At 34.0% G+C, this 13,975-nt stretch overlaps 1 protein-coding gene across 5 annotated transcripts; it reads left to right on the plus strand.

The window, feature by feature from the left end:
• Positions 1-148: 148 nt before the first annotated feature.
• On the plus strand, positions 149-11,526 carry LOC124181353 (integrator complex subunit 6). Of its 5 annotated transcripts, none has more exons than XM_046567843.1 (9): positions 149-465; positions 524-601; positions 2,444-2,683; positions 2,868-3,048; positions 4,646-5,373; positions 5,971-6,246; positions 6,501-6,840; positions 7,854-8,607; positions 10,356-10,574. In XM_046567843.1, the coding sequence occupies exons 1-9, from the start codon at positions 349-351 to the stop codon at positions 10,435-10,437; spliced, it is 2,796 nt and encodes a 931-aa protein (XP_046423799.1). In that variant the 5' UTR covers positions 149-348; the 3' UTR covers positions 10,438-10,574. The 5 variants fall into 5 exon arrangements, with proteins under 5 accessions (XP_046423799.1, XP_046423797.1, XP_046423798.1 ...); XM_046567841.1 differs by having other exon boundaries at positions 153-465; positions 7,854-8,603; positions 10,356-11,526; XM_046567842.1 differs by having other exon boundaries at positions 153-465; positions 4,754-5,373; positions 7,854-8,603; positions 10,356-11,526.
• Positions 11,527-13,975: the final 2,449 nt, after the last annotated feature.

Consider the following 13,975-nt stretch of genomic DNA (forward strand, 5'->3'; position numbering starts at 1 on the left):
AGACGCACGGAAAAGCGTACGGGTAATCGTACACGCCGGGTTGCACACCGTTCAACGCATACAACGAAATGTCGGCGCGCCAAGGGGCAGGAGTGGGGGGGAGCCAATGCGGTGACGGCATCGACGTCACGTGGGCAGCTCGCAGGGAGCAAGACCGAAGAGACTGCGAGAGCAGACCTACCCAACTCACAATACCGTGCATTTCAGCTGCTGTCTACACGGCAGCTTAGCATACATCGGACGTAGGGAGCGTTGAATGGCCGCTGCTATGCGCTACGCTCTACAGCATTTAGTTAGCTAGTTTCAATCGCGCATACGACACACATTAGCCATAATAGTAACAGCAAAATGACTATAATTGTCTTTTTGATCGACACGTCGGCCTCTATGAATCAGAGGGCCTATTTGGGCGGGCGCCCTACGCTCTTGGACGTAGCCAAGAGCGCGGTGGAGACTTTCGTTAAGGTACGCTAGCTTTTCAAACGATTCCCCGTCAATATCCCTAACCGATATTATTTTCTAGGTGCGGCAGAGATCGCCGGAAAGCCGCGGGGACCGTTACATGCTGCTAACGTTCGAAGAACCTCCTCAAAATATCAAGGTACGTCCGCGTTTCAGCCATTCCTGCCATGTTGACTCCTCGAGTTTTCCGTTCGCTGCCGGATTTCGACCCTAGTTTACCTCCGACACAAGCCCCATTATAGAAAACTACATCCATGGTTGCACGAACGGGTTACGAACGAGCCGTGACCGTGATATCCTGGAAATTATTGCTGCTTCTGGGTTAAATTATTCCATCTATCGGGGATCAACGTGCCCCCTGCGATTTGTCGTCCTCTGCTGACGATGGGAGAGAGGTGCACACTGGGTAATCTTCCCGAGCATCGCCGGTGGGAGAAACTCACAATCACCGCGCCCCCTACCGCCCGCCACGCATTGCATTGACACAGCCCTGAGGTCGCCTGAGGTGTGTGACAGAGGCTGATTGCGAACGTCGAGCGGCAACCGCACGCCTCCTAGAAATTAATTACGATGTAGTACAAACTTGTTGTAATTACGACTATGACTATTTCTCATTGATCCAATGAAGATGAGTTATTGGTAATCGATGTTGAATGTTGAATGATTGATTCTGAAATTTCTCGGGGCTATTTTACCCATTTCACTGCCACAACTTGAAAATAAGCTTACAAATTTCGTTATGCTTTTTCCTGGGTATAACTACCGTTTTTTAATGTTTCTCAAATTCACAGATCTTTGAGGATCATGCAAACTAATCTCAATCAAACATCGCCATATACTACCAGATGCTAGGAATATCTTTAACAAGAATCCAATAAACTGGATCGCTTTCTGGTTGACATCAATATCCCTCAGCTGATATTTAAGAAATTGGCTCGATAATCAGCAGCATACTTTCTAAACTACTTGAGAATTTAAGATTTTCATCTCGGATCTCGCACATTGAAAAAGCTTAATAGTCACTCATCCACTGGAATAAAGTTGAAAATTTCTATTGAATCCAGTTTTTTCAAATAGCTAAGAATAATGACATGCTTCACAAGTTGATAGTGTAGTAGAACTACAGTTGTGCAGCATACGAGAAAAAAAGGGAAATTAATTTGTTTTACATCTTTATTAAAGATCTTGCATTACAAAGATTTGTTGAATATGAAGCTAGTATATTCATGCATATGTGACTTGAATCACAATTCCAAAGTCCCTTCATGTTTTATTGATTGAACTGTCCTTGATACAACTGCAAAGGCATCTATGTTAATTGAGCAATACTGCACCCCAACTTGAACTGGACCGTCTTGTTTTGGATTCGAACAAACAAGAGAAGGTTCCAAACTTTCCAATCTGAATTTGCTTACGACATATTTTGAAGTATAATTTTGAATTGTAGAAAAAGATTTCCTTGAAAGTTAAATTTCCTTGAAAGCCTGTAAATTCAGATATTCAAAATTTGCACTTCACTAATGTTGATTGTTTCATCATCTTGTCTTGCTATAAGCCTTAATTACAGCATAATGTTATTAAAGCTTAATTATTAAAACAGCAGACTACAATGATTTTAAACTTGAAATTATTTATATGGACAATGCTTGTGGAAGGAGAATTTTTTCTTTCCCCATTATGTTTTACCTTAAAATTAAAAAATCTTGACAAAACTTTTTTTTGTTTAAATGAAAACAGAGGTGTCAATTTATCGTAAAATCATCTTGTTTTAATTTTAAATCGAGCGCTTCGCCATTTTTATAATTTAGTGCCGAATCATTGCATTATATTAAGTCATTCCTGAGACACAATCGTGAGACGTGATATTTTTAAGTTGTGACAACTTTTTGACCTTTCCCCAATTTAAGGGTATTCTAAACGAAAATAAATAATAAACTTAATAATAAAATATGACTGGATAATCACTAAATTTTATTTACAGGCAGGCTGGAAGGAAAACTTGGCCACTTTTATGAACGAGTTGAAAAACTTACAATGTGTTGGCCTTACGACTTTGGGTGCAGCTCTGAAGCACGCCTTGGATGTCCTCAATATCAACCGTATGCAGACAGGTATCGATACATATGGTCAAGGCAGATGTCCATTTTATTTGGAGCCCTCAGTCATAGTTGTGATCACGGATGGTGGGAAATATACAGCTAATGGAGGAGTACAACAGGATGTGAGTGAATAAGTATAAATATAATATAATTGATTCAGCGATAAGTTGATGTTTTATTCATACAATTGCGGCGATTAATTTATAAATAACATGAGGATTTGATGCACTAGTTTGTTGTGATGCTTATTTTCCAATTTAATACGCTTATTCAGTAACAAATACTTATTTTGTTTTTTATTTACAGTTTGTGCTACCCATGCATTCACCTATACCTGGTACAGAGCTAACGAAAGAACCATTCAGATGGGATCAGAGATTGTTTTCTTTGGTCTTGAGACTATCTGGTACCCCAGCTGTGGAACGAGATACTGGACTTGTAGCCAGTGATTCATCACCGATCGATGCTATGTGTGAAGTCACTGGAGGTAAATTTTTTTTTTATGTATATATACTCAAATAAACGAAGTACAGGCATTTTTGTCTGAAGTAAGCTTCACGTACAAGAAACTGGTAACATATGCGTCTTTTTTAGAGAGGTATGTAAAAATTACGGGGATAGTTTCGAACAAATCACAGTTCTTCACAGGAGCAAGTCAGAATTTGTAAGATGTGACCTCTCATAATCATATATAATCAAGTTGAAAACAATTGCTTCGCGGTGGTATGTACGAAGGAACGACTGTCAAAATGGGTGAATTTTAGAAATTTATAAATCTACAACCAACTATTCAATTAGATCAAAAAATTTTTTTTTTTGTTCAAAACAATGGAGACCAAACTTGCATGTTTTTTTTCTATTAGAATCAATTTATAAGAAGCATGATTATTGACATAAACCGATCAAATTTAGAGATAGTATTCTTGTATAGTTTATTATCTTTGCCATAATACATTTTTTTTTTTTCTGTAAATTGGTAACTGTTTAAGAGTTTAAATTTGTTTTTACGTCCGAAATTTATGACTTTTCCTATATTGTAACAGAAAAACATGATAAATATTTTTAAAAACTGAAATAGCGGCAGAAGATCAATTATTTCGATCATAGACATTGCACTAAGATCACAGACTAAACAGTTCAGTCGTTTTTAGAGATATCCTGTGCACTGAAAAATATGTCTGCGCAAAATGGTTGATAACAATATTGTCCATAACAATGCTTCTTGTTAATTGATTCTAATAAAAAGGATATGCAAATAAATCTCTCCATAATTTTGAATAACAAAAACCCCGATCGAATTGAATACGTTTGTCAAGGCATAAATTCCCAAAATTCACACACTTTTTCAGCTATATATTCATATTATACCCCTTTAATTGCAGACTGTACCCATCATTCAATATTTTAGAAGTTTCGTGCAATAAGTTTACAATGACACTGTTCTGAGCGAATGACTATAGAACATGACCCTACTTCTGTAATCAAGAGTACACAACGCTTGACAATGTCTTAAGAAATATTCTTGACAAGTATCAAATTCACAACAATCTAATGGAAGCCTTGCAATATTGTTTGTTGAGCCCGAAATAGCTTTATTGTAGGATCTGCCTATTGCATTCCAGGCAAGCTAAAGTTTGGCAACTGCTTTCAAAATTACAGTATGCAACTAACAAAAACGTCATATCATAAATTCTGATTCTTAACTGACTGATACTTTCAAATACTGATAGAAAAATTTTGTAATAAATCCTCTGCATCAAGGCACTAATTCAAAACATATCAATGGTTGAAGATATCACTGCACAAGGTGTATAAGTTCGTACCGCTCTTAACAACCTAAACATTATTTTTATTGTGTTTATATTTCATCTTTGAAATACATTTGAATAAAATCTGTAATTTGTGCGCATTATATTATATGTTCAAGTTCTGAGGTATTCAGCTGACTGAAATTATATTGTAGCAAAAAATTTGAATATTTATAGTTACTCGAATAGAAAATTGAACCTCCTCGTTATAGAATGAAGAAAATTATTAAATAATGACGAATTTTATGTTAATTTCTGATACTACTCCTATCTCAGGTCGTTCGTATTGCATAACGTCACATAGAATGATGATGCAGTGCATAGATTCACTGGTTCAGAAGGTCCAGTCTGGAGTTGTAATAAACTTTGAAAAAATTGGTCCAGATCCACCGCCTCTGGCGAACGATGCACAGCATCCAGACGATGATGACAATGAGGATGAAATGAATCTATTGAATGGTACTAGACCTCAGTTCCCTCCGAATACAATGGCGCCTGGCAATACCGCCTGGCATTCGTGTCGAAGGTTAATTTATGTACCACGATCAGCACAGAAGGGCTTTGCGGTAGGCTTTTGGCCAATTCCCGAAAGTTTCTGGCCTGATCTCAGTGCCAGTTCTTTGCCGCCAAGGTCTGCACATCCAAATGTGAAGTTTACTTGCACTAGTCAAGAACCGATGGTTATTGAAAATCTGCCATTCGACAAATATGAACTTGAACCAAGTCCTCTGACACAGTATATTCTTGCAAGAAAACAGCCGACAGTTTGTTGGCAAGTTTTTGTGGCCAACTCTTACAAGTCAAGCGAAGTTGGACACCCGTTTGGATACCTAAAAGCTAGCACAAACCTTACCTGCGTCAACTTGTTTGTCATGCCATATAATTATCCAGTGCTGCTTCCACTTTTGGAAGAACTTTTTAAAGTGCATCGATTAAAACCATCAAATGAATGGCGAACCCAGTTTCAAAATTACATGAGGACTATGCCCACGTACTACGCATCAGTAAGTAGAAATATAATTATTTTTCAATTCAACCGTTCAAGTATAGTTATGGTGTGCAGATTTCCGAGACAATTATTGAGATTGATATATTACCTTTATTTCAATACTGTACATGTGTCACTGCACCAATTATCAGGCAGCATTTCACGTTCCCAATTTTTTTTAGCCTACAATTAAATTGTTTTGTAGGGCATGACATGTTAAAAATATACCTAAACTTTTAGACATCCAAGTACGATGGTAATCCGAACAGACCTGTTGAATTTTCACAATTGTTTAGAAGCATTACTTTTACACTTAATTTTTACACTAATGATATATTTGAATTATAGGTAAATGGAATTTTATACCCTAAACAGGTGCCTGAAAATTGGTGAAATCATCCACATATTATTAGAATCTTTGGTGTAAATTGTCAATATACTCATACGCTACTGACTCTGTTTTATCTATAACGATATTAAAGCCAGTAAATATATTTATCTTATTCAAGCATAAAATAATTTTAAGTCAGAATCAATTATAGCTATTACTTATCGTCGAATTTCTCTCTAATCTACTAAAAAAAAACTTATAATTATATTTTTTAATTTGTAGTCATTAAGAAGAGCGCTAACACGTATGGGTGCTCCTACTCCACTGGCTCAGACGTTGATTCCAGACAACATGGACAATTCCTTGTCATACAGTGTTTTAAACTATTTAAAACGGTTAAAAAATCAAGCTAAAATAGAGTTTGAAAAACTTTGTAACGAAGTGATTTCAAAGCAAGTGGCTAATGCTAATTTAAATAAAACTTTAGTGAATTGTAACTCAACAACTGTGACTGAAGGAGTTCGCGTTATGCCGCGAACACCATTGAAGAAAGATCTGGTAAGAAAAAATCGACTGTTATAGGTTTAAGGATGAGTGCTAGTTTAAAGTTTTCGATTACATGCCTGACAATTATTGTGATTTACCACATTTCTCGTTGTCTTCAATATGAACATTCACATTAAGTCTTATTGTAGCACACTCAAACTGTGTTATCGCCAAACATTTGGCCATATTCGTTATGTAATATGATTGTGTGTTTGGTTCATCAAAAATACTAAGACAAGCTTTTACAAGATTCATGATTATTCCAGGTATCACATCCATTGTTGCAAGACAAATTCACAGGGCTCAGAGATCAGCTTAACGAGTTTGGTGGGTTCGTAGTTGGACTTGTCAGAAATCAGCAGCAGCAGCGAGGGGCACAAAGTTATAGAAATGCATTTGATGTTCCAAGAAAATCACTGCTGGATCAAGTTGTTCGGATGCGAGCGAACTTTCTACAGCCTGGATTATTACATACAAAGTTATTAGATGATGATTATGTCCATTCAATGCCTGTAGCGCAAATGGGAAATTATCAGGAATATCTTAAACGAATGACTCCACCTTTGAGAGAGATAGAAAGCGCCCCAGTGAGGCAACACATGTTTGGTAAGTATCCTTGTAATTCACATTTTAACTTTTGCTAATTAAGCTAACCATAATAAGACTTTCAGAGTGTCTACTGTATGGAAGAACCCTGAAAATTTGGAATTTTGATGTAAAAATCTGAAAATCTCGGGGAATTGTTGATCAGTGAATAAATTCTTATTTATACTCTTCAAATAGCCAATTTGGAACTAAAAAATTATTTTATTCAAAATTTAGTGCGAGATCGAATATCCAATGAAAATGCCCAAAATTGTTCAAAAAGATGATCTGTAGAGTGTGATAAGCGCCGTTTGATTAAACTATGGACGAAAAATCATGCTTTCAGTACACCTAAAAAAGTTATGAAAATTATCTGAAAAACCTTGAATTCACGGGGAATTTCAGTGCTAGGTTGTAGTGGACCCTATAAGTAGTCCCTGCATGTAAATCGATTACTATTTTTAAGATTAAAGTCTACCAATTTATTTGAAAGGATTGCATATAATTTAAAAACCTGTAATAATTTGTATCGCAAAAGCATTATATATAGACAGATGCTGTAGAGTTTCGGGCTTGCATCATTCCTAACAAAAACAGCATTTTTCTATCCTGTAATGGAGCAATTTGTTAAAAGATAATATGATTTTCCCACGTGATCCTTGTCTCTTTGGTCAACACTTGCCACTAAACTATTATAAAAGAAACTGAACAATTTTTTAGAAACAATCTTTCAAATATATCCAAACAATTGTCATATGCAACTGTTTTAGATCTGAAATACAGTTTGTTAATCCCACCTCGAATTGATAATTTTTAAATATAATTAGCAGCATAGTACATACGCGTCAAACATTTAGGTTAAATAAGGAGCATTACTTTGGACTTGTTAATACAGTATCGTATCACTTATAATTAATAGTTTGCAACTTTTTTCACTGTCGTATATACCACCACAAAAGTTTTTGCTGCATAAAATCTTAACTTATATTGGTAATTGACATCTAAAACTAAGTTTCTTTTTTTTACTGTCCCAGGTAATCCTTTCAAAATAGACAAAAAAATGATGGTCGACGAGGCTGACATAGACATGGTTGGAGCTACTTCCTCGAATTTGAAAACGGGAAGCTTAAAGCGAGCTGCACCACCTTCGGATAGCGGAGGCCTGCCTGCAACTAGGCCCCCTCCAAACAAACGGAAACCAGGACCAATCCCTAAAGATGTTATTGTAAGGCGACCATCGTATTCCCCTGTCAACACTCCGCCAAGTTCGCCAATACCATGGATGGATGAGACGAAAAACCAGGTTGTGCCTACTGCCAATTCCATTAATATATCTAACTTGTCAAGTGCCTCTGGTAGTCTGAATTTACTATCCCAAATTGTGCCGGATAAATTGGTAAATGGTTTGGCTGAGATTCCAGCAATGCCACCTTTCGAACCAATGCCAATTGAACCAGACGTTATCAATTCTGAAGCTCTTCCCGCATCAACTCGAATAACGTTAAACAACTTTGATGCATCCAAGTGTGAGAATATAACTGAGAAGCTGGATGAAATAAAAACTGATCAAAACAGTTTACTAGTTAATGATTATGAAGAAAATCCGAATAATCTGAAGGTTGAAAATTGCAATGACGAACAACTTACCAATCATGTTGACGAAAAGCGAGAGACCAAGATCGAAAAGGATAAACCACTACCAAAGAAAGAGTTGGAGGAAATAAGAAAACACAATTTGTCCATCAGAGAATCTGTGTATAAAGAAGTACGAAGACGAGGAAAAAGTAAGTATTTTCATTTTGTGTAATCTGATCGAAATACTGACAAAATGTTGAACAAAATTTACTCAATCCTATCGGGATATTTCGAGATAACAATTGTGTAGGATTCTTTATTTATGCTTATTTCTTTATGCCAAATTACTTATTCATACTAATGTTACAATGTACCAGAAGCTGATTTATCTACAAAGTTTTTATCTAAAAATGGCTGAATTGTTCATTTCTCCAAAAAATTTTCTGAACAATTTCTCAAGACTTATTGCTTGTAATTAAGTACATAAAAATCTAACATGGTCTTCAGTATATCATTACCGTTCGTCTTGTAAGTTTCGGTACACATGTTGACTAAAATGTCGTGTTTCATAGTTTTTAACATAATAAAAGCATCTGTAGATATGTCATATGACTGTAATTGGAATTATTAGATAACTAAAACATTTAATAACACTATTTCATTTTAAAATTTGTAGCAGTGAATTAATAGTTCGTTAGTTCAGACTTCGTTTTCCAAAAAGTACATTTTTTATCTTGACAACAGTTGACAACTATTAAATTCCAAAATTTCCAGACAATCTCACTGTTCCAGTATTACTTTTTACTAAGAGTGTGTTAGTTTATGCATTTTTGTTTGAGTTGAATTCGATCACTTACAGAACTATCAACATTGAGATTAAATTTAATTTCCTATTGTATGGATGAACAGGTAATGTGAAAAAAAACTCCATTGAAATTATTTCATTTCTCTTGACGTGTCAATTTTTATTGATTCTCTTCATCGTAAATCACGTGACTGTGCACAAATAAGACGCGTCGACTGATTCAACAAATCAGGGTAAATTTATGAAAAGTCTGAAATCGTGGCCAGAAATCTGGAATATTTTTGGAAAAATTATAATCCCCCTTAAACAATAAAACAGTTATGTGTTTGGGGTTGTGGTTAATATTGCTTTCGTAAAACTTAAAATTCATCTTATATGCTTGATATACTGTAGCTGATCACTATAGCCACAGTGAGTTTCTGATTAACGTATTTAATGACTAAACTTTGGACAATATACTTGTAATGTAATGTACGCTAGTACATTGAATTGAAAATTGAGTATATCGATATCTTACGATTTCTTCAAACTGTAACTGCCACTTGGAAAATATGAAAAATGGGTTTTGCATAAAATTTTGCCAACTCGACCAAACTTTGATACGTACTTACATAATAGCCAAGAAAGTTAGGAAAAACAGCGTTTTTGCTGCTGAACGTGTTGAAAAAATTGCAAAAATTCATTTTGAAGTTTCAGTTAACACTTTGACTCGCTTATTCTCGTATTCATTGAACTATTATCAATTAACGAATTCGTATTATTATGGTAATATTAAGTGTCGTAACTCATACGAACTCGGTGACTTTATTTATTATCAAGTCACTTCAGTATCTATTTGAAAAATCGATCCCATTTAGCAGTTTCAAGTTTTTACAACTAATATTTCTCGACTACTCACCTCAAATTTACAAATCCCAGCATTGACTGACGCAGTGCAGATCCGAGTTCTATTCCATATAAAAAGTTGACCTTTCAAAATCGTTTTGTTCACTTTTTTTGTGAGATTCGCACTAAGAAAATCTCAATTCTTGGGTTCTAGTATTGGCTTTCAGCACATTTGCTTAGAGATTTTTAGACGGTTAATCTAAGACTTTGAGGTGAATTAAATAAAGAAAATAAAGTCCTGAGATTTATGAATAAAACTTGTATGTTACAGATTATGCCGCGCTATTTTCGCATTTGCACCAAATACAAGGAACTTTAGATATACGGCTCGCGTTTGTACGCGATGTTATTAAAGAATCGTTGCGGTTTAAACGACGTAATCTAGCAACATTATTAGAAGAATATCTTCAAACGATACAAGAAGATGGCCGAACAATGAATCATAAGGTGAACAACAATGGTGCAACGAAAATAAGCTAAGCACTTCATAGTTTAAACAGGGCATTATATATTGTTGAAATTAAAGTAATAATGTTCACATGAATGAGAAACTGTACCGTACAAAGGCTTGACAAACTAGAGTTCAGCGATCTGTGAGAAAAAAGTAAAAAATTTTTAAGATGACACAGATAGTGAGGTTTAGTGATACGCGTGGAAATTTGCATAGTAATTAATAATTACCTATAAATCTAATGAAACATAGCTTCGTGGTTTATCATGTGATGAAATGCAATTTTTACGAAATATAAATCGACTAAAAAATTTTGAAATATCCAGCTGGTGGAACTGTTGGAAACAAAAAAAAAAGGCTGATGAATAAAATCTGAATATTAAAAGTACAATGAGTATACGTTGAACTAGTTAAATTCTTGTGCACCTCAGAAATTACATTCAAATTCAACTGAATATTCCAATCACGTTGTACAATTCCAAAATGTAACGCAATTGATATTTTGCGCACTTTGTACTTTATTGCAGTGTATATATGAGCATATGTCTAGTTGAAATAAATTAATTGATCAACGCATTATGAATGGTAAAAGTAAAAAATGACCAACACTTCTGCCAATGCTTTGTTTCAAAGCATTTCATATCAGATCAGTAACATAACATTGTATTCAAAACCTAGCATTGTATTTTTGTAACGAAATCTTTTTTTGCGCAAAAGAACGGCAGAATGATGTTACAAAAATAGCAATATATGCCAATATTAACTTTTAAGTATATTCATTTTAAGGTATTATAATCAAATCCAATGTTGATCACTGTGTACATTTTGTTATATATACATATTATATTTGTTGACTTAGCAAAGTCGAGCTCTAGAAACGGAATATTACGTTGAAGATAAGAAAAAACGAAAAAACAAAAAAAAAAAAAAAAAACTGTAACAGTAGTAAAAAGCTGTGAAAATTTTAGAATTTGTTTGAAACAGATTTTCGCGGATCACACATTGTAAAAAGTCACATTCTGTAGTTGAAAAAACAAACAAAGAAAAATATTAAATATTTTACCATGTATTTTACTAAATTAAAAGGAACTGGAAAATTGAAACGTCTTGTTGGAATAAATTTTCTTATCCAAAATTCAGTACATTACATTTCAGTAAATTCTTGTGTAAGGTGTCAAGATGTTCACCTAATACGTTTTTCCTAATTTGTTTCCTAAATTCTCTCTGTTACAACCCTTTACGATTCGATTTGTCAAGTATTCGTGTTAAATGTCGAGTTTCCAACATAATCTTCAATAATAATTCCTCGCACTTTCAAGCCTGGATACTAGCAAGGTAATTTTTTTGTTATAAATTCAGAACCCATTAATATATCAGTAACACCAGCATTGTGTAGTTTGATTCTGAACTAGTCAACGATCAATGAAATACACTGAATTGAAATTTTGATTATTCTAATAGTGCTGGTAAAGCGCGATTACGTTTGTATATTCAGATATTTGATCATGCGGCAATAATTTATCACAAGAGTGTAACTGAAACATTCTGTTGATATCATCAGAAAAAATGGAAAACTGACCTTAGTATAATGATGACTCTACTCTGTTATTCAAGAGCTATGTTGGATTGGTTTTACTATATAGCAAAATTATATGATTTCACTCAGAAGTTTAAAACAACAGTTGCCCAGATTCTAGGTAAATGATGAATAAGCAATGATTAATAAGTCGGTATGTTGAAAATTTTAGGTGAGTTACAATTGAATGTCGTGTGTAATGTGTAAGAAGAATCTTCAGAAAATTTATTTGATGATGTCAACATCTATTTACTTCTGCACTGAGAATATAGATATAGCATAAACAAGATATATCAATATGTCCTGCCCTTTACAAAATTTTTAGCACACTGTACAGTAAATGGATCTTTATTTATTGTTCAAAGATTTAGATATTTAATGTAAGTTAATGATGTAAGTAATGTGTTTTTTTTTTTATTGGAGCCCAGCTGAGTCCGTTGGACAATGACGCTATACGCTTAATAGCTCCTACTAAAAATAAAGCAAAACACTAAGTGCGATTCTGTAATTTATCGATTATAAGAACATGTTTCGAAGAATAGCTCACGTATTTACAATTCGCTATGTGTAATTGATGTATGAGCCAATAGTGTGTTTGACTTTCATATCGATAACTCGTGTGTTAAAATCCGAAACAAAAATGTTAAAAATGGCTGCCATGCCTGTTTCCAGCGGCTTACACAGCACTATAGAAGGTACGAAATGAAAGTTGAATTCTTTCATTGATTTGCGAAGATATTCGATAAGTAGTTAACGTGTGAAAGGAAGTTTCTCTCTCTGACATTTTTAAGTCATCAAAGATGATTCTATACCAAGTTATCTGATTGATAATAACAACCTTGTGTAGATGGTTTCTTTGATATGAAAAGGGTAATTGACAGTATTGTCCAAATAATTACAGAGCTAATACATAAAGGTACTTGCACTGAAAATAACTGAAAAACACAGAAATGAAACAGAAAGAAAGTTTAATTTTACATGATAACCATGTAAAAATCCTTGGAAGAAGATAGAGATTGTTAAAACTGACTGAAAATTGTTTGTCGAGTAATCATATTTGTGATAGTGTTTATAAGATTTTATGACGCCTAAAGTTGTGTTAAAATTTTCCTCTAGTATAAAAAAATATTCATGTTTTCACATCTCGATTGAACAAGTTTCGTTTTGTTTTAAAAATGATAATATAATCTATGAGGTTGTTCTCTTTTTAAACAATGCACATTTTTTAAATACCTACTATTAACGTAGTGTACTATCCTTACCGTGTAAATATTGTAAATTGTAAATAGAATTAAAATTGATATTGAAACAATCGTTTCATTTTTACATTTATATTTCACAAGAAAAAAAAATTAAAAAAAATACGGTGAATGAGAATAAAAGAAACAAAACAATAAAATGGATTTCAATAAGCTGATTAGGGGTTTGTCATTTCTTGCCATTTTCAAATATCTGGTGAAGTTGTGAAGGTGAATAGGCATGGTATAACATATAGCACAAATTAGCCTATACACAGGAAAGATTTCATGGTCTGTAACGTTTTGCATATTTCAATAAATATCTGAACGGAAAATCTAAAAAATCTATGTAAGAAATAAATTAATATTAAGAAAATATAGGTATAGAAATGTGCAATAACTCATAAGTCGTATCTCGTTGGAAATACGCTTGACTGAAAAGAGCTTGAGAAAGTTATTAGTACATGTTTACATTTGCCCAATAAAAAGTTATCTATACATCAAATTAAAAAGCATATTCGCTTATCAATGCGGTGATTTCTCTGCAGCAGACGACTTGCTCTATTTTACAAACACAAGATTCGATTACTAAGCATATGTGTATAATTTCTCGTAATAACATCCTG

This window comes from Neodiprion fabricii, chromosome 4 (genome assembly GCF_021155785.1).
Source record: "Neodiprion fabricii isolate iyNeoFabr1 chromosome 4, iyNeoFabr1.1, whole genome shotgun sequence".
Lineage (NCBI taxonomy): Eukaryota > Metazoa > Arthropoda > Insecta > Hymenoptera > Diprionidae > Neodiprion > Neodiprion fabricii.